General features: G+C 36.7%; 2 protein-coding genes and 1 long non-coding RNA gene across 4 annotated transcripts in view; 1 reads left to right on the top strand and 2 right to left on the bottom strand.

Annotated features, from left to right (window-relative positions):
- The window catches only part of idh2 (isocitrate dehydrogenase (NADP(+)) 2), a 23,314-nt gene extending 15,675 nt beyond the window's left edge, over window positions 1-7,639 (bottom strand). Inside the window, exons 1-3 of one of the 2 annotated variants that reach the window (XM_063005308.1) lie at window positions 7,446-7,623; window positions 3,323-3,414; window positions 1,520-1,685 (exon numbers count right to left, since the gene is read on the bottom strand). In XM_063005308.1, coding sequence (XP_062861378.1) covers window positions 1,520-1,685; window positions 3,323-3,414; window positions 7,446-7,557 — 370 coding nt within the window. In that variant the 5' untranslated portion in view covers window positions 7,558-7,623. Of the gene's footprint in view, window positions 1-1,519; window positions 1,686-3,322; window positions 3,415-7,445 lie in introns of both variants that reach the window. The other variant, XM_063005309.1, reaches the window with a different exon arrangement.
- LOC134323690 (uncharacterized) lies at window positions 6,735-21,040 on the top strand. The gene is made up of 3 exons (XR_010014080.1): window positions 6,735-6,812; window positions 7,448-7,566; window positions 20,990-21,040. It is a non-coding gene; the product is annotated as an uncharacterized LOC134323690 (long non-coding RNA).
- On the bottom strand, window positions 19,771-23,713 carry ankrd34c (ankyrin repeat domain 34C). The gene is made up of 2 exons (XM_063005307.1): window positions 23,606-23,713; window positions 19,771-21,434 (listed from the first exon to the last, which is right to left on the bottom strand). The coding sequence occupies exon 2, from the start codon at window positions 21,406-21,408 to the stop codon at window positions 19,930-19,932; it is 1,479 nt and encodes a 492-aa protein (XP_062861377.1). The 5' UTR covers window positions 21,409-21,434; window positions 23,606-23,713; the 3' UTR covers window positions 19,771-19,929.
- Window positions 23,714-25,045: the final 1,332 nt, after the last annotated feature.

A 25,045-nucleotide genomic window follows, 5' to 3' on the forward strand; every position in this document is an offset into this window, starting at 1 on the left:
AACAAACATTAACTCCATGTAGAAAGCTAGATCTGTAACTTCATGACAGTTTTACAGAGATTGCCAATCAAACTTGCAGCATCAGTTTTTGTTTTGTCAGATTCATCACTGGCAGGCAGGGGGTAAAGCTCAACTTCACTTGAAATGTCTCTCCAATTGACTTGCAAAAACAATCCTACCAGAGGGTACTCTACTCTCAAACCTTGAAATCAGCCATTTATAAAGAAGGCAGAAAGAGATCTACACATATATACAAACTGATGACAAAATGGCATCTAGGAATGCCCTTTTCCTTATCTTAACCCAGCTCAGGTTGCACTGATGCCATTGCATCTGAAAATGTAAGGACATGTAATAGTTTCATGAAATGTAATAGAAACTCAAACTGAAATTTTCTATACACAAAAGTATTCACCCCTGCAGCACTTCAGGTTGCAGACAGTAAGTCAGTAAAGCACATTTCTCTATCTTACAGGGAGCCAGTGGATAAAGAAAAAGGCCTGCTAGTACACACACCACCAAATAAACTGACTTTGGTTAACTCTATATAAAGTTCAGCTTCTCTAGTATTATCATTCTGCCATTTACTTCATTGCATCCTACTGCAAAAGCCATGGTCCACACAGAAATGTTATTGTAGAAAGGTATCAGTCAGGAGAAGGATGCAAAAAGGGATTACATTTACCATGTAACTCAGTGAAGATGGTCACCAACAAGAGGGTAAAATATACCTCAACAGTGACATTGCCAAGAACTGGAAGTACCTCCAAACTGATAAGAAGACAAGAAAACTAGTCTAAGAGACTACCAAGAGGTCTGCAGCAATATTAAAAGAGCTGCAGCTTCTTGTGTACTACATCTTAAGCACTTTAGCAAGGAAAAGTGGGCGAGGATTACCAAGTCAAGATGTGTTATGCTGAAAGTCTCCTGCCTAAAAAGACTAAATGCTGTAACTAATAGTTTTATTAATGTTGCTTATTAGTTAGTGTTTAGTTTTTAACGCCATGTTTGCCCTTTGGGCCATGTTCATGGCAGGAAAGGTTGTGATCTGACTTTTATTTACTTATTTCATTTGACTTAGAGAAGTTATGTCTGTTGTCTATGTATGTTCATTTATATGTGTTGCTTCAGTTTTGTTAATGACAGGAATTTTAGGAGTGTTGCTTTTGTCTTGGTAAAGAGTTCTTTTATGGTTTTTGCTGATAAGATCTGTTGTCTTTCATGGTTATAGATGATACATTCCAGCATTAAATGTTTTATTGTAATCTGTGTTTGGCATGTTGCACAATATGTTGCCTAATATGTTGCCTTTTATCAGGTACGTGTGTTAATCTAGTATGTCCAATATGGCATCTTGTGTATACTGTCTGGTCCCAACGGTTTTCGAGGTAGGTCCTCATTTTTTCCCCCAATAGTGGGATTATTAATGTTGCTTATAATCACCACAGCAATGCAAGAGTGCAATAAAGCAGTGTTTAAGACTTTGCATGTGTTAGCTAGTTGTACAAAAGACAGTCACCTTCAACCCTGGCCTCATCTGGAGTAATAGTAGCGCATTTGACAGCAACGTTGTATTTCTGGGTAGCTAAAGCAGAGTCGATGGTGACTTGGTCATTAGTCTGGTCACGGTAGGGTAGACCCAAGTCAAAATATTTTAGCTCCACATCAACGTTTGACAGAATGAGCTGAAAAAACAGATGCATGTTAAAAGAAGGTAAGACACCAAGAAGTACTGTAGCACTTGCCTAAAGTTTATAATGACTATTTAGCTACTCTAAACCTCAGAAACTGCTAATGATCAAAAAAGTACACACGCACGCACATGCGCACACACACACCACTTTATCTGGAATAACTGCTCATTTGTGTTGTTAGGCAGTTATCCAGGCAACCTGCTGCACTGCATTTCAACAAAGCATAGACAGGTCATGAGCTTCAGTTTAACAGTAAACATCAGAATGGGGTAGAATTTGTGATCCCAGAGACTTGTCTGATCATGCCTGGTTGATTGTCCTTGGTGGGCTGGTTTGAGAATTTGTAGTGACATGCTGATTACCAGGACTTTGAATTCACAGAATTTTGCATAAATATTACATGAATGAACCAAACCTGCCATGTGTCACCAATTTAGGGTGGTGTAGGGAATGTTTTCTTGGCACACATTCAATACTAATCAAACATTGATTAAATGCCACAGCTGAGTACTGCTGCTGACCACCTGCATCACTTCAAGCATTATAACGCACAGGGTCAAAAGGCATTTCAAACTGGTTCCACGAACATGTCAAAGAATCCAGTAGAGCACATCTGGGGATGTGGTTTGTTCGTTTTGTTTTATTAGGATTTTAACGTCATGTTTTACACTTTGGTTACATTCATGACAGGAACGGTAGTTACTCATTACACAAGATTCATCAGTTATCAAGGTTATATCAAACACAGTCATGGACAATTTAGTGTCCCCAATTCACCTTACTTGCATGTCTTTGGACTGTGGGAGGAAACCGGAGCACCCAGAGGAAACCCACAGTTCAATGTGTACTCATTAGGCAGCCCCATTGACATGGGTAATACAACAATTCAATAGTTTTTACGATCTTTTTAATGAATTTATACTCTTTATTTGATGGTAATGTAAAGAAACAAAAATCTTTACTAACTTTTTACCTGATGGGTGACATTGACAAATATTAGTCACAAATTCAACAGAAATGAGAGTGTTTTAATAATTTAATACATAATTTTAGAAATGTTGACCTTTACATTTACCTTGTAAAGTAAGCCATTGACCTTTAGTGGAATTTTACAGTTTCCTAATTAGTGGGTACTGCCCCTGCTGTGTCAGTTTCTTCATAACCATCCAAAAAAAGATTGAGTGTTTTTAATGGTGAACTTATTTCTAAAAACTCCCATAAAGTCGAAAATTATGTCAGTCAAAACATCATAAGTGGAGGTATTACTGTATATATAAATTAACTGTGCATTGATGCTGATGCTTACATAAAATGGTGTATGTGACCATTCTGCTTTCCTTCAGTGATCCAAAGAAAATAATAACTGCTTTACCATCTATTTGTTTCTCAAGGACAGAGTAATGCAAAAGTTCTAGACTACGACATCATTTTCTTTTAACTTTAGGACTCTGTATTTGCCCATTTCACCATCCACACTTGTGTTAGTGTTAACGTATCTTCTCTTGCACACCCACACATTCTCTCGCTGCGTCATGTCGCAGCTGTAAAAATAGATCAGATTCTGCCACCCCTTCCTTGCAGTCCATTTCTCCCTTCTCCATTTTAAACCCTCTAGTATTTTAAGACACCTTTTCTTTGATGAATTCCCAGATGATGCGGGTCATTTCATCTCCATCCATCTCCACCACTGGTTTAGCCACCTTGATGCGTTTGTCTGCATCTGTTAAAAAAACATAAACCAAGTCAATCATTTTCATTTTAAAATATAATAGTAATGTCTACTACAACTAACATTTAACTTCCTGTATATATTAACCTGCCAACCAAATTAACACTATTTTGGTGTTTAACATTACCCAATGAGCTGGTGAACTGATCTGACATCACTGCATGAGAAACAGCCATGATGTTTTTTGTTTGTTTGTTTAAATAGTCACATGGGCTCGAAAAGCCATACATCAACTTAATGCAGTTCTTTGGGCCTGAGCTCATCAACAAGTTGGAGTCAGATGGGACCGTATAGGGAATGTTGAGCTTTCCATGCCAAAAAGTGTGAAAGGGACCATATCATTATAGATGTACCATTGACGAGGAGGCATATTCTAGGATTTTAGAGAGTCATATGCTGCCACCAAGGCAACATAGTTACCCATAAAATCCATATATATTTTAACAAAAAGCCAGGCCTTGTTTTGCATGCACTACAACAGCATGGCCTTGTATACACAGAATTTGTTTGCTTGACTGGCCTGTGTGCTGAAACTGAATGTTGCATCATGAGGAAGCAAATCAGACAACTACAGAACGTTGAGCAGCTGGCAAGTATGGGAAAAATTCCATTTGTAAAACTGCAACAAGTAGTATCCTCAGAAAGGTGATGCAACATAGGTAAACATGCTTTTGTCCCACTTTTTGTGAGTGTTACAGCCATCACCTTTATTTTGTAACTATAAAAAAAGTTTAAAAATAGTCAGTGAAAACATTGGTAAATAGTTCTTTATTATTTTTTTAGTTAAATAAAGGTTGACCACTTTTGCACAGCTATGCAGAATTAAGCATGACATTCCCTGCTGATTGTGCCTCAAGTTCTGCAGCAGTAGCTATTGCTGGTACAGATGTAACATGGTAGTGTGTGTAATGCTGGTATGCATGTAATATGGGTCTGGGTATCATTGTGGGAGTGTGTAGTGCTGGTGCACATGTATCATGGTAGTGTGTGCAATGATGGCATGAGTGTCGGGGTAAGGTGTGCGTCTGGTATTGCTAGGCATGCATGCTATGTTATTCATCTTCGACAAGTTGCCTTTTGGCCTCTACCGCAGGCTAAACTAGGCTAAACATTTTTGGTTGTTAGATGTGTTAAACGTATCCACATAAAGAACTAAAACTGTTTTACAGCATAGAGTCATAATTCCTTTGACTTTCTACATGATGTGTTTTTTTTTTTTTATGATCTTAATCACTATCAGCAATACATTTAAAAACTTAAATGTAAAGATTTAGTAGTAATTCAAATTCTAAATAATAATAAAAAAAAAGAGAATTGGACATGCTTGTGCATGGGATATTTAAATAAACAGTATCATTAAGGACATTTTACTTGGGGGAAAAATAAGAAAGAAAGTAAAAAAAGTCAAAGTAAAAGGTGGGGGAGGTGGACAGCCATGGTTACATAACCACACTTCAGTACCCTGCTAACAGCAGTGAATATGTTCCAGTGGCTCAAAGATTTCTGTCTAATCTGAGCATAAATGTATAAGAAGACTTGCTACCAAGCAAAGATGAGCTGTTCAAGACTATTTTTATGGACACATATGTCTGGAATATTGTTAAATAACAAGCAAAACTAGACAAGGACTTGTTTGCCAGTCACAGTAACCCAAAACTGATTCAGCATGCTCATTCATCCAAGATGATTGCTTTTGTATTGTGAAAAGCAGTCTAATCTACAGTACATAACCATAAGCATTTATGTTTTGGATAGATACACATATTCTAAATCACAACACAGCTGACCTTCAATAAGTAAACTACAAAGTAAACTTATGAATACAGCACAATACAATAAAAGCGTACAACTGAAAGGAGATTTAACATTAAAGATACTGACTTCAAAAAAAAAAAAACTCTGAATACACTGGAGAAAGGCAACCTGTGTTTACATTAAATTAAGGCTAGTGAAGTACATAAAGCCCATATCAGCAGTCAAGCCACCAGGCCCACATGACATCCATCCGATTTTCAGCTGCCAAGGACAACTGCAAAGTATTTATTAACTTATGCTACACTTGGCCAAATGGCAGAAATGCTCAGTGAATATCTACATTTGTAAAGTTTACAACACAAATGGAGCATAAAACATCTTACAGTAGCCAGTTCTAACAAAATACTACTGAAATGATGCTGAATTAAAAAACTACTTTCCAAAAGTGTAAAGCTGCATATTAATACAAGCAGTTAAGTTTGCAAATCAGTAGAGTCAAAACTTGCCTTGTGACTGGAGCCACAATGCACTTGTACCAGTTATCAACTTAGCAAGGTCAAAATGGACATGTTGTATAATACAGAAATGTCATATTGCATAATGTGTTACTGGCTTTTAACCCATTTTACTCTAAATGGATTTGATGACATTTTTAATGATCCGAGTAGTGGCAGTGCCAAAATGAATTGCCAAATCATAAACAAAAGGTCTCTTACTTTTAAAAGAAATAGTAAAATGCATATAGGACGTAATCTTAAGCACCTGCTATAACAATGTAGTTTAAACTACTGAAAAGTATAATCATAATGAGGACTTGGGATTATTATGGCTTGAAATACTATCCAACTTAACTCTACCTGTATGGTAACATCTGGTAACAAGGACATTAGGGGATATAACTTTCCAAGTTCATGCCACACTAACACCGGAAAAGTGAACTGCCCTTCATGTGCCCTAGTTAGCTACACAGTGTATCAAAGTCAAACAGGATAGTGGGGAACAATGCTGGTAAAGTCTTCTCTGGGGTATATTATTTACATTTTTTAAACTTCTTTAACCTGCAGCCTTACAAGAGCTATGATATAAATTCATAAATGTTTAAAAGTCATCTTAATTTGTCAATTAAATTAGGCAAACCTCTTCAATGTGAAAAGGGGGAGACCTTCCAAGAAAACAGACTCCCTTAAGTTGCACAAAGTTTAACTGTACTTAACCCCTCAGTAAAAAAAAAAAAACACCTCAAAATATATATTTAGGGTACAGGTTTAGGTAATTAGCAGCTTTATTTATAACTAAAAGGTCCTAAAACTTTAGGTTTTGCTGTAAAACAGTTGTTATACACCTTAAAAACGTGTAGACTGACAGTACAAATAGCTAATTGTTTCGTCCCTACACACGTCAGTGACCTTTATGAGAATATATAAGAGTATGTATTATAAGTAAAAATTGGGGGGTTCCGTTTCAGTGGCTATGCAAGCAAAAATGGTGGAAGTCTGCAGGAGGAAAAAAAAGCAGCCATCGAGCAGCCATAATCCACTCTGAGCCAACGGCTGACCTTGAGATTGGAACGTTGTAGAACGACACAAACAAACTGTCTGTGTAGGCGCAGTTTCAACAAATTTGTCAACATACAGGTAAAAAAAATACAATAACGGTACATATAACACAACTGTGGCCTTTAAAAATCCATTTAACGACTGGATATCAGATGCAGTAATTTCCCTCGATTTAGCTACTGTTCGATCAAGTTTAGTCAACAATAAATACATATTACCTTTACGCGCTTCGAATAATACATAAAAACATACATTCTACATTATAAATATTAATAATATTGATAATAATGGTCATTCATGAGGTAGCGCGGTACATCACAATCATGGGTTTAAAGGCTAACCGTTACAGCTTTAGATTGTTTGAATAATTTGAATACGCTCGACAGAAACGGTTTGGAAACATCATTATGCACACACAAAGAATAGGAAGCTTGCCAGCCTCTACTGGCGCTCACGGTCAAGTTAACTAGGTCAATAAAAGAGTAGTGGTCCTGAGTACAGATTCTACTGAAAATGGAGGAAGCTAAGTAACTAATAACATCAGCTAATGCCTGTAAAACAGGAACACAGCTATATGTGCTCTTCATGTAAATGAAGTAGCGCAGAACATGAAAGTGCCAAGAATTTTAGTTTGCCACGTCAAAATGAAACCCAGCAACACGCATCTAAAGTGATGTAGTTCTGATTAAATACTTCTGCTTATTAACTCACAGTTCCTCTGCTGCAAAGCCTGGCAGGTAGCAGGAGCGAGGACCGCCGGGCTTTTGGATAAAGTTGCGGCAGACTTGCTGAGAGTATTGAGGACCTTCAAGTAACCTGCCATGGTACCACTGTAAGTATCTGCGTCTAGTCCAACCGATGGAAGAGCCGAATGAATTACCGCGCCCGGCAATATGCCGTCTGTAGCCGCCTGCGTCACCATAAAAGGAAAGGGCGGGGCTACGAGGTAACACCGTAGCCAATCAGCGCCTATTACGTCAGCGAGTAGTCAACATTATCTGCAGGACCTTTAGGACGTACACTGCGTTTTTGACGTCGTCTTGACACTATGAGCTGTATTACCCTCCCTAACACTAGAGGGCGTGCGTTTGTTTAAAAACACAACGTCCTAAAACTGCACGTTTATAACTGCTGCTGACCTCTACTCTTAATTTGCCATCTTTTAACCTAAATATTTCCCAGACTACACAATTATTGGTATTTGAGTCTGCAGTATGCCAAAAATGGCAGCATACAACTGGCAGGAACAAATCCACATTCCACTGCTGTGTTGCAGAGGACAGGGCTAAATTTAGCCAGGGTAAAGTTTCCATACAGGGAGAAGGAATGGAATGAGTGCAGTCATATGAAAGTGGAACATCTCTAAATGCAGTACAGAATGTGGTGCAAATGCTGCAGCGTAAACTCTTAAAGTGCCTTAAAGGGTAAATCAACTTAAAAATATTTTAGTACATAGAGTTGGGTATGTTCTCTGTGTGTCCATGTGGGTTTTCTGTGGGTACTTTTTATCCCACCAGTCAAAAATGTAAAAGATTGGTTGGCTGTTATACATTATTAGTGATTAAGTGAATAGAAAAGTGTGTGATGCGTTGTACTTGTATGGCACTTTGTTAATGGTATGTTTCTGGGCTCCAGATCCATTGTAACCCTAATCAGGATGAATCAGTTATTATCAGATTTTTAGGTAGAAAACATAAAAAGTTGCTAATAATTCTTATAATTCACTTACAACCATCCTGATCATGGTCACAGTGGGCCGTGCACCACATTGAAATGCCGGACACTTGACAGGACTACACCCTGGATAGGGCACCATTCCATCACAGGGCATCACAGACAGATGCACACACACACATGCATTCACTTACATACACCTAGGGGCAATATAGAGTAGTCCAAACTTTTACATGATTTTGAAATCTGGAAAGAAACTTAAGTACCTGGAGAAAAAACCATACAGACATAGCAGAACATGCAAAACCTCTCACAGGTGTTGACCAAAGGTCAGGTTGATATCATGTCCCCTGTGTAACACCCACTTCACCAGCTTTGCCACCAGGCTGCTCTAATAATAATAATAATAATAATAATAATAATTACAGTTTACAGTAGCTTTTGAATACTGTTACAAAAATTGTTGTAAAACTGAGCTGTTTCCTTCTAAATGTCAGACTGGTAGTGATTCAGCACTTTTTAAAGTAAAGATCCCAGTGTTTATAAATGTAAACACTGCCTAACTACTGCTGCCCTTTATTACTTTAAAAAATTATAAAAGGCAGTTGTAGTTTAGCAGTTATGGTACTTGACTTATAAACAGAAGGTTGCCACTGTTAACAAAATGCAAAATAAATGAACAAAAAGGAAATCTAAATGAAATCACTTTTTGGTGTGACCACCTTTTGCCAGACAGACTCGATGATGTTGAGATTAGGGCTCTGTGGGGGCCATATAATCACCTCCAGGACTCCATGTTCTTATTTACGCTAAAAATAATTTTTTAATGACAGTGGCCTTAATGTTTGGGGTCATTGTCCTGCTGGGGAATAAATTTGAAGCCAACCAGACAGTATTGCATAATGGATAAGTATCTGCCTGTATTTTTCAGCATTAAGGACACCATTAATTCTGACCAAATCCAATTGCTGAAATGCAGCCCCAAACTTGCAGAGAACCTCCACCATTCTTTCATATTTTTTTGTTTATTCTTTTTATCCCCTTTTTATCCCTTTTAGCGTGTCCAATTGCCCCATTGCGTCATGCTTTCTCTCCACCAATGCCAATCCCTGCTCTGATTTTTGAGAATTAAGCTAACCCATGTCCCCTCCAACACGTGGGCAGCATGCCGTATGCATTTTATCACCTGCACTTTGACGAGTGCAGTGCAGCTCAGCATTGTGTACGGAGAGGACACACCCTGAGAGCACTCTTTTCTCATCTCTGTGCAGGCACCATCAATCAGCCAGCAGAGGTCATAATTGCACCAGTCATGGGAGAGAGACCCCATCCAGCTTAGTCCCGCCCAAATCTGAACAACAGGCCAATCGTTGTTCATGTGGCTGCTCAGCCTTACCGGTAGGCAGAGCTGAGATTCGATACGATGTATTCGAGATCCCAGCTCTGGTTCCACCGTGTGTTTTTACCACTGCGCCACCTGAGCGGCCAACCTCCACCATTCTTTACTGTTGCCTGCAAACATTCATTATTGTACCACTCTCCAGCCCTTTGGCAAACAAACTGCTTTCTGTTACAGCCAAATATTTTACATTTTGACTCATTACTCCAGAGCATCTGCTGCCATTTTTCTGCACCCCAGTTCCCATGTTTTCATGCTTAGTTGAGTCGCTTGGCCTTGTTCACTTTACATCTTGAAACCCCAGCCTGCTTTAAAATCTTTGTCTGGGAGAGGCCTTGCTGATGAAGTATAATTACCTTGTGTCTTATTGCTGTGTTCAGACTTGCCATGGTGTATGACCTGTGATGTGATACTGTCTTCCACAACCTCACCTTTGTAGCAAATTTTGGCTGTTTCTCTCGCTACACAGTTAATGACTGTGTTTTAACCTACATATAAAAATGATGATCATTATGGCATGGTTGGTATAATTGGTAAATCATTTACCTGACTATAATTCTACAAAATCACTGACTTGCAAGTGCACCTAAAAGAATAAATGCTGTTTTGAAGGCAAAGTGTGCTCACATCAAAAATACTGATTTGATTATGATTTCTCTTTTGTTCATTCACTTTGCATTTTGTTCATTGACAAAATAAACTATTAATTCTTCTATTTTTAAAAAGCATGATTACTTTGCAGCATTTCTTCACACCTGCCTTAAACTAAATAAATAGCACTGTGGGTATACAATTACTAACTTTACCTCATCTGTAGCTATCAGGTGCAGGGACTTTTGCTGAGATTTTTAAATACTGTTTAACTTACTGTCCTCTTTATTAGGAACACATACTCTGTTAATCATTGTGGATGTTAGAGAATAGAGCTATTTTAATTGTTTTTATGCACAATGTGTGTTAATCTTTAACTGGTCTTTTATCAGTGAACTCTTTCTGATCTCATGACACTGTTGGCTTCATATTTTTGGTTGGAGCAGATTTTTTTTTGCAGCATACCCAGTAACACTGCTGCCTAATACACTCAGTACAACACCCAGGACAATATATTTGCCCCTAAAAAGTAATTACAGTGCTGAGAATGATCCACCATCTAAATAATATGGAGGTCCCTTTTCTTTGAAGGATTGGGACAAACAGATAGACCACAGTCAGTAACTGTATACCCACAGTGCATGTATGGTATATGTTTGGTAAATCTATTTAAAAATATATTATTGTGTATATCAATATATGTAACATTAAGTCATTAAAAATCATATTTGTTCCATATACATTGTATGTCAACAGACTATAGATTTAGCAAGTTGTTTAGAATATCTGCTTTGTACATGACACAAGCAATTTGTCCAACAACCTTTACAAACAGATCATTTCATTTGTAATACATTTAATTTTGCAACAGTGTTGACTGTTTTTAAGTTAACAGTTATCTACCTAGAAGTGGTATCTACATAGAATGGTAAATATCCCCAAGAGCTGACCTAAATCCACTGAACAATTATGGAATGAACTGAAACATCAGAGCTCATACATTCAGACAAAGATGAAAAGGACCATCCATACTGTTATTAGGAAAGATGCAAAAGCCGACAGCTGTCATGATCAAGAAGGCTTGGCTAGCAATCAACATTTTAAATAATCCTAAATGTGTCCAATTGGATAATAGCAGCTATATATATTTGAGCAATGAGGCAACGCCACTTATTTCCAGTAGATGGCATTAGAAACAAAGTAAAAAATAACGGCCCTGTAGGTTGTATTGGGGGCAGAATGTAACCTGCCACATCAGTAATACAATCTAGAATCTATTAGGTTTGCAAAGCAATGGCCCCATAGACTTAAGGTTACAATTAACAGCCTTTTAATTTGTTGTTTTGGGGCAATGCACATAAAAGCATTAAACTATCTCATAATGCAATCTCCAAATCAGTGTTATTAAGGCAGAGTCACATGTCAGTTAATGAAGTGAGGAAGGATTTTTTTAGAAAAAAAAAAAATTAGATGGGTCAGTATGCTTGCGTGCTTATTTAATCAAAATGTTATCCCTATGGTTTACAAAAAACAGCTTTAAAGCAGATTAGCAGCTGCACATATAGTACAATTGATGAATGCTAATTAGTGACCATTTATCTTGAACAATAATTTCAATGTTTTCCTGTACTGAGAAAACAAATAAAAGTCACTTAAAATGTTTACATTTATGCAGTATAAAAACTTTTGTCAAACCCTTACATGGATTATTCAGGCAAATACATGGGTAAAGGCCTAAGGGCCTAAATATTATTGACCACTACCTCAAGTCTATACTGGACTCTGATTTTTGATGATTTGACAATTTACACTATTTAAGACTTACCAATTAAGTCAAATCAGTTAAATGTCGTTGCATGAATGTAATAAACACTGTAATTAGTTTCAGGCTTGCATGACACTAGGTGCATTCTATTCACCCCAGAAGTTCCTGTGAAGTAGACTACACAGGGAATTTGGACATTTTTAATTAAGATTTCAAATTATATGTAGTAAAAGCGTGGATTTCGAAGGGAAGCTATGTAGGGATTAGCGAGTAATGGTTTACCACTAAGCTGGAGGTGACTGTAAGGTTTACCTGCAAGTGTCTGCAAACTTACCTGCAAATTTACCTTGTTAACTTTTACACAGCTAATCAGGAGCAACACAACACAAACCTGTTGTATAATGTCTATAAAATCACGTTTATTCTCATATTAAATACACAGCATGATACATGGCTGCAGTTCATTACTATGGTACTTACTTTAGAAAGCAAAGTAACAATCGGTGTGACAATCTGACTTTTACCTGATGATGCATTTCATATAAAGGCATTTAATATAAAGGAGTTTAACAAGCAGGTACTTTAGCCTCTATCATGTGATTAGTGTGTAGAAAATACAAGAACACTGCTTAGGGACCCTGTGGAATGGAATTCAGCCACTGTCTCGTTGGAAGTTCCTGTTTAAATTTTACATTAGTGTTTGGCTCCCTCCAGTGGCCAAAATAAGCATTTAGAATTAGGCCTAAATCCAAATCCCTCAGCAGAGCCCTTGCATTTTCAACGCGCTAATCACGTGATATCTGAAGGAAACTTCAGTAGATTAAATTTATTATTCCTGTCCAGTCTGCAAAATACTCTTACAATTCATTAGAAAGTTAACTACCACATTTTAAGCTAAAAATGATGTGCTGATAATGTGAGAAATAGGCCACGGACACAGAGGGTATGTCATGCTCCTTTCTGTGTGGAGTTGCATGCTCTCCCTGTGTCAGCACAGGTTTCCTCCGGTTGCACTAGTTTAATCTCACAGTCCAAAGACAAGTAAGATACGTAAATACACAGACATCCCAAGTCTCCCGGAAGTTCCGGGAGTCTCCCGCATATACATATGCCCGCAAGTCAGATAAAATCTCCCGGAATCTAGAACGAGCAGCCAAGAGCACACACACAGACGTGCGCACGCAGGCGACACAGACTTTTTGTATCTGATATACAATCTAGCGCACTGTGTAGGGACCATAAATCAATTGTCTAATATACAGTCTAGTGCACTATGTAGGGATCATAAATCCGTTATCTGATATACAATTTAGTGCACTATGTAGGGAACATAATTATTTATGTAATACACTATCTAGTGCACTATGTTAGGAACACAAATCATCTAGTTATACTTTTTAGTGCACTATGTAGTGAACATGAATGCGTTATCTAATAAACAATCTAGTGCACTGTGTAGGGAACATAAACAAATTGTCTAATTCACTATCTAGTGCAAGGGAACATAAATTCATATCTAAAATACTATCTAGTGCACTATGTAGGGAACATAAATCCGTTATCTGATATACAATTTAGTGCACTATGTAGGGAACCTAAATCCGTTAACTAATACGCTACCTAAAGCATTATGTAAGAAACATAAGTCTATTATCTAGTACACTATCTAGTGCACTAAGTAAGGAACATAAATTATTTTCTAATATACAATCTAGTGCACTATGTATGGAACATAAATCTATTATCTCTCACACTATCTAGTGCACTATGTAGTACACATTATTGTGTTTGTGACGCGAACAGTTAGCTTAGTAGTTCAGTTAGCAGTTCCTAAAAGTTCTGTTATCACCCATATCCTTTGGTGTGTGCGAGAGGTTTTTTTTAGCTTTCTTTTTTTTTTGGGCTTGGGGGGTCGAGGTCCGGGTCCAGGGGTACCTCCCTGAAATGAGTTTTTGCAACTTGGGATGTCTGGATACACAATTGCCCATGAAAATTTTTGACATTGAAAAAATATGTTAATAAAAATATACAGAAAGTCTCAATTAAAAAAGAATATTTACATGCAATTTTGATACATTTACTTACTTTATTGCTTAAAAAAGGACATCTACTTATCTTAACATATGTCCACATGCACTATTATTCAACCCCCAGACTCACTCTAATAAGCCATTTTGGTGCTAACAAGCTTTTGTAATGGTGCATGAGAGTTAATAGTTAGACTTCATCTGCTCAAAGTGAGATTAGTAACCATTCTGTAGTCAAGTCGATTTATGAACTTTTTGGAAAAAAGGAAAAAACTGCTCACAAAAATAACATGCTTTATGGTATCTTACTGATAACAGCTTAAACATCTGTTATGGTTATTGCATAATGCCCCTAAGCACAAACCTTAAATTCTGGTTTACATGTTTTTAAAACACTTTACAAGATTTCAATGGTTGGCGGTCCATATACCAGTGTGATTTATTTAAGCTTTAGGTTATTGACAGCAGCTAAAGTACTTACATATTTGAGACTTTTGCTGGCATCTAACTAAATGGATTTACATGTCATAAATAAAAACGTAAAAAAAAACCAATACGTTTAAAATGTAATATTTATAATTACATTTATAATTATAATTAAATTATTTTTAAATTTTGCTGATTTCTTAGTTTTTTAGGCTCTCTAAAACCTGATGCCCTCTGTCTGGTTGGGCAGGCACAACTGCAACGTATCGTCATGACAGAACTGTAGTAGGATAAGAGTTGTCTACATAATGCTTTAGAAATACTGTGAAATATTGTGAATGTATATTTTAATTTATATTTTACTTCACAATTTAGTAATATTTAGTTTCACAATATTTATTAACAAAAAGTAAAAGTCACAAAAGTCAAAGTCAAAGTAACAAAAGTCAAAGTCAAAGTAACAAAATAAATTTTTTTTTTAAAAAACCTGCTTATAGGGTAGAGAATACCTGTGTTTTAGTAGTGATTAAGAAATGCAGAATGACAAACTTTCTTTACATAGTTTCTTTACATACATATATTCTTATATTACATCCCTTTTGTATTATGGTTATCTAGGGGTACACAAGGGTGTAACAGAGTGTGTGGTGCTCAGTGGATATAAATGAACCTAGTCTACAGAAAAATTCTTTTGAGGTAGTTTATTAAAGAAAGGGAAAACATACACACTAATAGACAGTGCCAAAGGAACAAAAAAATAAAAAAGACTTTCATACCCATTCACAACTTAATAAAATCAATACCACTACTCCCTCAAGAACATTATCACTGATTTAGGTACATCTTGGCTAAAAACATTTCAAAACAACAAAAAAGGATCATTATAAGTATACATACAGCAACAGGTTTACTTGTGGATCCAACAGCACTTGTATTAACCTCTAACCTAAAAGGATTAAAAAAGGGCAGGTTCTATTAGTACAGGAGTACAACTTTCACACTATTATATGCATGATCACATTTCAATGACCAGTAAAAGTATATGTAAAGTTTGCACATAATCTTCCCAAGCAGATGAATGAATTACAAGATCATCGGGATACGATGAACAATTATGGACATCACCACAATATTAATGAACCACTGGAATATAGCTGGTGCATTTTAAGCCCAAAAGCCATTACTGCGTATTGCAGAAAATCTGGTGTAACAAAAGCAGAAATATCTGAGGCTTTAGATGCCAAAAGTAATAGTCAATATCATTTTAACAACAAATCTAACTTAAATATTTTTGTCAAATGACTCAGTTGGGAGTCAACTCTAATATGGCTTCAGAATTTGGTAACCTTTTTGGTAACCATTAGAAAGATACTGACTGTAAAGCAACCCATCAATATCCTAATCTGCAATAGACTTAACAAATATTGGAGCTGGACTAAATACCGTCCCAATGTTTATCTAGCCACTTCCCATGCAACCCTTGCTGAAATTTGCTTACTATCTAAAATAGTAAATGGTTTCTGTGTGACAACTTCAAAAGTTCACAAACTCAATGTCCAAACATTTTACCTAAGCTTGAGTTATGGCTAAGGCAGTGATTTATGTAAAGGTATGGTCTCTGGAAAACGTGTAGCTATGCACATGATACTGTACTGGTTACATGATTTTAACTTTGGCAATGGGTCAAAGCAATCGGTCAGCACATGCTCGAATGGTTCACCAATAACTAGAATAGATCATAATGGAGCTGAGGGAAACTTTGATTATGCTTTCAATAATTTCATGACATGCTAATCTGTTTTTGTAATCCCTAAGTGACCTGACCAAGGTATATCATGAGAAAAACCTAACACATACTGTCTAAATACTGCAGGCACTAAAACTCTGGATCACTATGTGGACTCCATTTGTGCATCAAGATACCAGAAAATAAGCTACTTGCTTATCATAATTACCATTTTGCTGCTTACAATGAAAAAATATTTAGCTAATTATCTGCCTTTTGTGCTTCTCTTATCTGATTATGTCCAACAATACTTTCCAGTTGCTGACCTTCAATTAAATAATTCTGATCTTTAAAATGTTCAACTACAGGACTCAACTCTATATTTGGCTTTTGTTCAGTACATAAAAATGAGTCAGACAAATCCAACAAATCTAATTTACAAGTCTGAGCTCTAGTTAGGACACATGCAGGAAACACTTCTGGCTTATCATTAGTAATCTCTAATGGAATAGGGGAACTCACAGACTCATCTAAAACTACTAAAATGGGTAAAACTTTATTTCTTGTGATATTATTTCCAAGATAAAACGGATTCCCTTTACAAGCAATGCATCAAAAACAGCAACTTTAAACTGCCCTGAAAGAAAGTCTAGTTATCTGAATCAGGTGCAAACGTGCCTTAACATAACCCATACCCAATCCTTGATATATGGCATGAGAACCAGAGACACATCAGCTAAAATAAATGAATAAACCAACACTCCCTTCTAAATTAAAACCACAACACGCTCTGGGACAGTTTCTAAACTTCAAGTAAAATCAATTCTCTTAAGGACTCAATAATCTAATTTGCATTACACCACTCGTTAAAAAGTACACCTACCTCTCATGAACTCTATAAATGTTTTACCAAGAAATGTTTGACTCCTCAGTTTTTTAAAACACTGTCTATATGCTTTTAGTACAAGTCTATAAACTCTTAAGATTTTACTGCCCTGTTACTGTAAATTGTCAATGAGTAAATACTGAGTCACTGTTATCTACAAACATTTTAGCAGCAAGTAAACTAAAGCACTTAACTGCACAAGGGCACATTTGTTCTATCATAATGCACATGCTGGCACAAAAATAAATCTTTACTGACATTTTAAATGAAGTAGTTCTAGTTCATTCTACTTTATTGTAGTTATGTAGAGGCTCTTAAATTTTATGGAAGGCAGTGTGGTGGAGGCTCTATGAAATTATATAAGACTCCTATAAGGATATAAAGACTAATTCACACCAATAATGATCCAGATCAATAACTGTCTTACATATGATGTAGACATACATAAGGTGTTTAAATAACACATTAAGAAGCCATATGTAATTGATTTAACTTTTACTAGGCTAAAGATTTCACCACATATTAACTTTATCGACAGCAATATGTCATGTGACAGAGGTGAAAAGTAAAGTACCTTATTTAGTATTGTCTTTATAATGAGGTCCTACTACAGTGATAACTTGAAACTCAACCTCAGTTGGTTCTGGGAGTGGCGTTGAGTTTAAAAGATGTTGAGTTTCAAAGTATTTTGTCCCATAAGAATGTATGGGAAACCTGGTAATGCGTTCTGTGGTCCCATGGAACTGCATATATTTATATGCATAATATACGCATTATATATATTAATATATTAATAATATTATTATAATATTATATTCCATTAACAACTATTTATTCCTGTGGCAAATGTTGTTTACAATCACCATACAAATTATTTTGCTTCTAACTAGTTATTGAAGCTGGAGTTATTGAAGCTGGAGTAAAAAGAGTCCATGCTGGTCTCCAAAGGTCTCCAAAGCTTTTCAACACAAAAAAAACAGATTATACTGCAGACAAAATATGTAAACTGAATTATTTGTACTTTATAGTGTCATTATTCATTACATATGTGCCTTTTTGGTTTTAAAGCTCTGTCAGACTCATGAAATTTACCCCTCCCCTATTTCTTCACATCTGTCTGTGAAATGATTCTTTCCAAACGAATTATTCATTGGAATCGAATCACGGAGCTGTGCTCTTATCTATGGTAAAGATTCATTCGTTTTGCTCACTCTGTTTCATTATAGTGCTGTGCGTAAACAACTCCATGAATTAGTGCTCATGTATTTCAGAGATTTAGTCATGGTTCAGGCTTTGAAAAACAGCTGTATAAACCAATCAGAGCTTCCGAATTCAGATTTTGGGCAAAATTTCAGTTGTTTCTCTAATCCAAAGCAATACATCCTTTTTTTGGATTTCTTCAATGTGTGCCATTTAGGTGAGCTGGCATTCGAAAAACTCTTTCTTTACGGTAACGGTATAAGTGACAACTTAGTTAACGAATTACCAGTTTCAGCTTTTTACCGCGAAAGTCGAGAGAATAAACTATCCGACTAAGGCAGTTTTCATTAGTTAGGTAGATAAACACAGTTGGATATGGATTTATATATTCTGGAAATATTTTGGATGCTGTGTGGTTGACCTGGGTCACTCACACACATGGGGTTTAAGGGAAACATTGAGTTTAAGGGTACAAATTTCCCAATGAAAGGCATTGAGTTTCAAAGATTTTGAGTTTAGGGGACGTCGAGTTACAAGGTACCACTGTATATGGCACACATGGTTTTGTTATATGCTTATTATGCTCTAATAAAAGTGTAGTGCCATACAATTGGGTCGTACAATGCCCCCACTACCACCTGTGAGTTCTGGTTTGAAGTGCTGGCTAAATGACTCTATTGACCTATAGAACATTGGTAAGGCAAAAATTCTTTTTACTTCCTCAAAGGCACACTATGCTTATTAGCTACACACTTATTTTACACCAGATAATGCAATGTGTAGACAGAATGTTACACAACCTAATTTAACTTAGAGGAGGAGTCTTCATCCTGACAAAATGTATTGGGGTTTGTTTTCTTGCACCCAGAGCTTGTTTTGACTTAATGTTACATACCCTGGGATGTTCATAACAACATAATATCTGCAGGTCATTGTAAAAATATTATTTAAATTGAATGCCCTAGTTATGTCTTTATGTGGTGGACAACAAATTGTAGCTTGTAAAAAAGACGATGGTTTCAGGGTTCAGGTACTAATGCATTGATGGGCCCTTAAGCAAAGAGCTTTTTCCTTTAACCACTTGGATGTATCGTGCGTCAGTTATAAGTGGCTTTGGAAAAATGTGTAATCATACTCTTAATGTGGGTACTTAATGTTTAATCTAAGCTAAAATAAATGTTGTTCCACCGTTAGATAAAACTATCCAGACATTTCTATTTGTGAAATATTCATTAATTAACAGTAATTTAGATGCATCAAGTTTTGTGCATGGAATCTAAACAACCTATTATCATGGCTAAAATCAATTTGCTACCTGTTAAAACATATGAAGTCCTGTCTAAGCAGTTGTTTGCTTTTTTTTTCCCTAAAATAGGAGTTGCTACAGCTACACACACTGATGGCTGAGCTCCTCAAAGTCTAAAAGCTGTTTCATCTGCTATAGTTGCATAGATTGTCTTCTTACAAGCTGCTTTTTTATCCTGAGATTGCTTTTTTTTGGTCAGTTCGGTGCTACAGGAGCTATGGACTGGAATTCTGCCATAAACGTAGAGGAAACTTTGATGCTGGCCCCTATGTCAGGTATAGGAGGGTTTTGGTTGACATTTAGAGGAGGCAGGTGACCTGGCCGTGTATGAGATATGTAGTCCAGCAGCAGAGTACCTGATCCACGCCTCTCTAGTTGCCCAAGTGCTCGGCATCTGGCTGTGCTTGGAGAGGAAGTGCTAGCATTACTGTCCAGGGACTCCTGTGAACATGTTAGCATAGCCAGTGATGATGTGTTAGGCTTTTTCCTTTCCAGAGAAACCTTGGGAGAATCTAGTACTCCAGATTCCAGATACAATTGGGAGTCTGAGTCATAATGGTTATTTCCTAATTTCCTCCGGTGCGATGTTTCTTTGAGGCCAGCAGGACCACAGGTTCCAGAAGAAACCTCTTGCTCATATGGGACAGTGTTACGTTGTGTCAGAGGTTGGTGTTGACGCAAAGATTCTTTATAAGAGACCTTGGAAGAGGAAGGGAGGGAAGAAGTGGAGCTAATTTTACTTAACTGCTCTCCTCCAGACCAAAACATTATGTCTTTGTTATCCACACTGTTTTGTTTAGAGAGAGGTTTTCTTGTGGAGAGAGACAGACCATTAATGCCAGTTACAACATCTTCATCACTACTGGCCCTCATACTCTCCCCCTTTGTGGCAGCCAACACAGAGGGTGCAATCAACCCCCAGGGCTCAGACTGGAGGCGCTTCAGTTGTGGGAGACGTGCCCGCTTGGAATTTATGGGCTTACTGGTAGTAGAAAAAGGACCATTGGGAAGTTTAGCTGCCAGACTAGAGGATGACTTCCACTTGCTTTGAAAAGAGAATGCAGTAGGTGGGTCTGTTTCCTTGCAGGGCAGGGTGCCTAGGTCAGTGTCTAAAGGGCAAGCACATGGGGTAGGGAAACCCTTCTCATCCAGCTCTGGAGAAGGGGGAACATTCAGGTACTGCTTGGTGGTTTTGGTGCCAGAGGGTGACTTGTCTGTCATTATAATAATGACTTCCTTGCCCTTTTTTTTACAGGCATCCAGAAGCACTTTAAGGATCTCTTTATCATCTGCGTTAACAGCATGAACTAAAGCAGATGATCCACTACTGTCCTCTAGACTGGGATCTGCCCCGTTGGACAGCAGTAGAGAAACCACCTCATGTCCAGCCTTCTGACTGCAGGCATGCATAAGGGCTGTTTTACCTGCCTTGTCTTGAATGTTAGGGTCAGCATTGTTGTCCAAAAGGTACTTAACCAGTTTGGCTTGGCTGACACTCTGCTGGTCAGAGTGTTTGGAAATACAAGCAACCATAAGGGGTGTTTCCCCAAGATCATTGCTTTCATTGATATAGGCTCCCCTTTCTAGGAGAAGCCTGGTAAGGCGTAGGCGTCGAAGCCACACTGCCCTAAGTAGGGAATTGCCATCTGTTTGCAGCGCCAGAATATCCGCCATCACCAAAGGCTGGCCCCAGTTCAGCTCTGTAAGGCAACAACAAATCGCTGATTTAACTTCATGAAATGTCACCTACTAATGCTAGATGCTTTGGTTAAAGATTATAACATTTTAAAAAAATATTAATTAAAAATTACAATAACAAAAATGACTACATATTTTATTTTCTACTTTTATTAACCGATGTATAATCTATCCCATGTCTGGTTTTTATAATAATGTTATATTTAAGTATCAAACACTCCACATGTATATACACCGATCAGCCATAGCATTAAAACCACCTCCTTGTTTCTACGCTCACTGTCCATTTTATGTAGTTCTACAGTTGCTGACTGTACTCCATCTGTTTTTTTCAACACTGCAGTGACACTGACATGGTGGTGGTGTGTTAGTGTGTGTTGTGCTGGTATGTGACTGGTGAGTGACCTGTGGGCAGCATCCTGTGACCACTGATGAAGGTCTAGAAGATGACCAACTCAAACAGCAGCAATAGATGAGCGATCGTCTCTGACTTTACATCTACAAGGTGAACCAACTAGGTAGAAGTGTCTAATAAAGTGGACAGTGAGTGGACATTGTATTCAAAAACTCCAGCAGTGCTGCTGTGTCTGATCCACTCAAACAAGCACAACACACCACCACCATGTCATTGTCTCTGCAATGCTGAGACTGATCCACCACCTAAATAATACCTGCTCTGTGGTGGTCCTGTGGGAGTCCTGACCATTAAAGAACAGTGTGAAAGAAGGCTAAAAAGTATGTAGAGAAACATGTGCATATTCCTATAATTTAACTTTTCAACAAAGAGAATGACCAAAATACATGTTTAAAGTATTGTGTTGTGTTGTGTTGTGTTGTTTAACTGAAATTAATGGAAACTGTTCCATTTTTATCCACAACGTTAAATATTTTTAAATACTTATTTATATAAATACATTATTACAAATGTAGATGTTTGCACACTAATGCAGTCTTTTCTTACAGAAAAAGTCCATATTAGACATCAATTGATTTACTGTGGTAATCAATTTAATTTAGCAACTGACTATAAAAATTTTTGAAAAGAATAGGTAGGGATTTTTAATGACCAAATTAACCCAAATTTCCCCTTACGTTTTTTTTTTAGATGTTTTTAACCACATTATTCTATAATGTGAAAGATTACCGTTGTGAACGTGGACGATGCTCTTAACAGACCACGAGGTGGCACAACTAATGCACTTAGTTATAAATAGAATTATTAGGCTTTTGTTGTGTGAAGCTACAGGTGTCTATTCTAAACCAAAACACGGGATTAAATTCTAATAAACCCTTTACACGTTTACACAATACAGTTACTTTTATAGATTCTATATAAAAATGTTTTTTATTTATTTATTTAGGAATGTCATAAGGCAAAGACGTTTTTACAGTGTGATGTAAATCTTAAAATAATATGTCCTAACATTTTTAATAATTTTAGATGTACTTTTAAATCAGTAAACGTGTATTTTTGGTGTACATAATAAAAAATGGAACGCGCACTGTTAGTTAGGTAATGCTATATACATTCAAATACATACAACTAAAAATGATAGAATCAATTTAGACACATTTAGAAACTTTGAAAAACGTATGTCACAATTTGGCAACCTCAGATTAGTTAAAGCAGATGCAGATTAGTGAAAGCAGCTGCTACATGTTTGGCGAGGTTGTGGCAACAGTATGACTTATCGTTTAATTACCTTTAAAAGCAGATCAAATTCCATTTGAATCATATTGCCGGAATTCACCATGTATCTGTTCTATCTGCAATTATATGACGTTTAACTGGATTATATATTTTTACACATTATAATATAATATATAGTATATTTTATTTAATCTGCCGAAAGAATACAACCAGTGATCAATGTAATGTATGATGTTTAATGGATGTAACGTAAGCGTGAAAACAGTGAGGCGCCTTCGAGTCGCTGTCCTTTGTGCTGATGTGCGGAACATCATTTGCGCGTTCTCCGTGTATTCTTACAGATTCTCTAATAAACCTAATCCCTAATAAATACAATATGTAAACGCATAATAATATCATATACATAGTATTGGGTACTAAATTATTTTATCAGCTGAATTTTATTTCAAACAAGCAGAATTATGCAGAAATTATTAAATCCTACATTCAGTAAAACAAACAAATAACAATAATAATAATTACCTGTGTCTATCTTACTTGGCTCGTCATGGCTTTGGCTACTGTGACGGCATGTCTATCACGCCCCTGGATGCTTTAGAGACTGTAAGGAGGAACTTGTGTTCATGGCAAAGCATGCAATCAGACAGCACAGCATCACACCATCTGCATTAGTTCATACTGAGTTACAAAGTGGATCATGTACAAAAACCATAAACCAGAAATTCACACACTTCTCCCTTCTGCTTCACAAACAACCACATCGAGCCAATGAACTCATTAAAAACTCTCTCTCTCTCTCTCTCTCTCTTTCTGTCACTGTGTGTGTGTGTGTGTGTGTGTGTGTGTGTGTGTGTGTGTGTGTGTGTCAGCTGCGCATGCTCTGTGAGAGGAGCATAATGTGCATTATGTGCAAACCAGCATGTGTGGCGACTTTGAAATTTCTAAACTTTTTCTCTATTATATTATTTTCCTGTAATTTATTATAGCAACATAAGCAACAATGGACTTGGAAATAGATGGTTTACAGGTCTATTAAACCAGCATGGTTGTAAATGTATGCCAGTTCAATGTTTCTCAGTTAAGGACTGATTAATAGCAGTAAAAAGTGAGAATGGAGTAAAAAAACCTCATGTCTGCATCAAGACTAAATAAGTCCATTGTTATCTTTTTGAAAAAAGTGCATATGGTAAATTGTTTATTGAAAACTCCTCTTACAACTATTGATTTGTTTTTCCCCTGTACTGCCATTGTCATTGAGATCAACTTACTTTTTATTTATTTATTTTTTTACATATTAAAAAAAGAATCTACTACGGTACACTTACTATAATGATTGATACGTAAATGACACTTGACATGCGTTTTCTTACAAAAATAACATAAAGACATTAACGTTAGTTGAACTTGCCTGTGACTACTGTTGGTCGCTGCATGAATGTGTAACTAACTTTCCAACTTAGCTATGAGCTATCTTTAGGGATGGTTTATTGTTTAGCATTGCAAGTCAGGGAGGAAGACAGGATGAAACACTGTCACAAGCCAAAAGGTTTTTTTCAGTTCTTCAATTCTAGGTGACACATACCAAGAACAGTCAGTCCTTTCATCACATTACTGTTTTTTTTTTTCTTTTTTCAATATGGACAATATTGAGTGGCCTGGTCTTCAATTGTTGTTCTCACTGCTTTACACTCGGGTTGGTTAAATCATTAATCTTTTTGGACCCATGAATATAGTTGGCTAAAGGTTAATTTAACTTTTTTTTTTGAAGCAAGACTTGATTGATTTAAAAGATTCGAAAAAGGGAAGAATTTGTGTTTTTTCAAACACACTTATCAAATCACCATTACATAGCTTTGGCGGTTTCTGTCTCACTAACTGCACCCTACACTTATTAGCTTTTTGTCAACAGCCTTGCTCAATACTCTGGCATAAACTTACTGTTCTTAACTTATTGCATTTTTA

The sequence above is a fragment of the Trichomycterus rosablanca genome, chromosome 11, assembly GCF_030014385.1.
Source record: "Trichomycterus rosablanca isolate fTriRos1 chromosome 11, fTriRos1.hap1, whole genome shotgun sequence".
Taxonomy (NCBI): Eukaryota; Metazoa; Chordata; class Actinopteri; order Siluriformes; family Trichomycteridae; genus Trichomycterus; species Trichomycterus rosablanca.

Coding starts and splice junctions, on each gene's coding strand:
- ankrd34c (XM_063005307.1), bottom strand. CDS start 21,408: ATGGCGGATATTCTGGCGCTGCAAACAGATGGCAATTCCCTACTTAGG.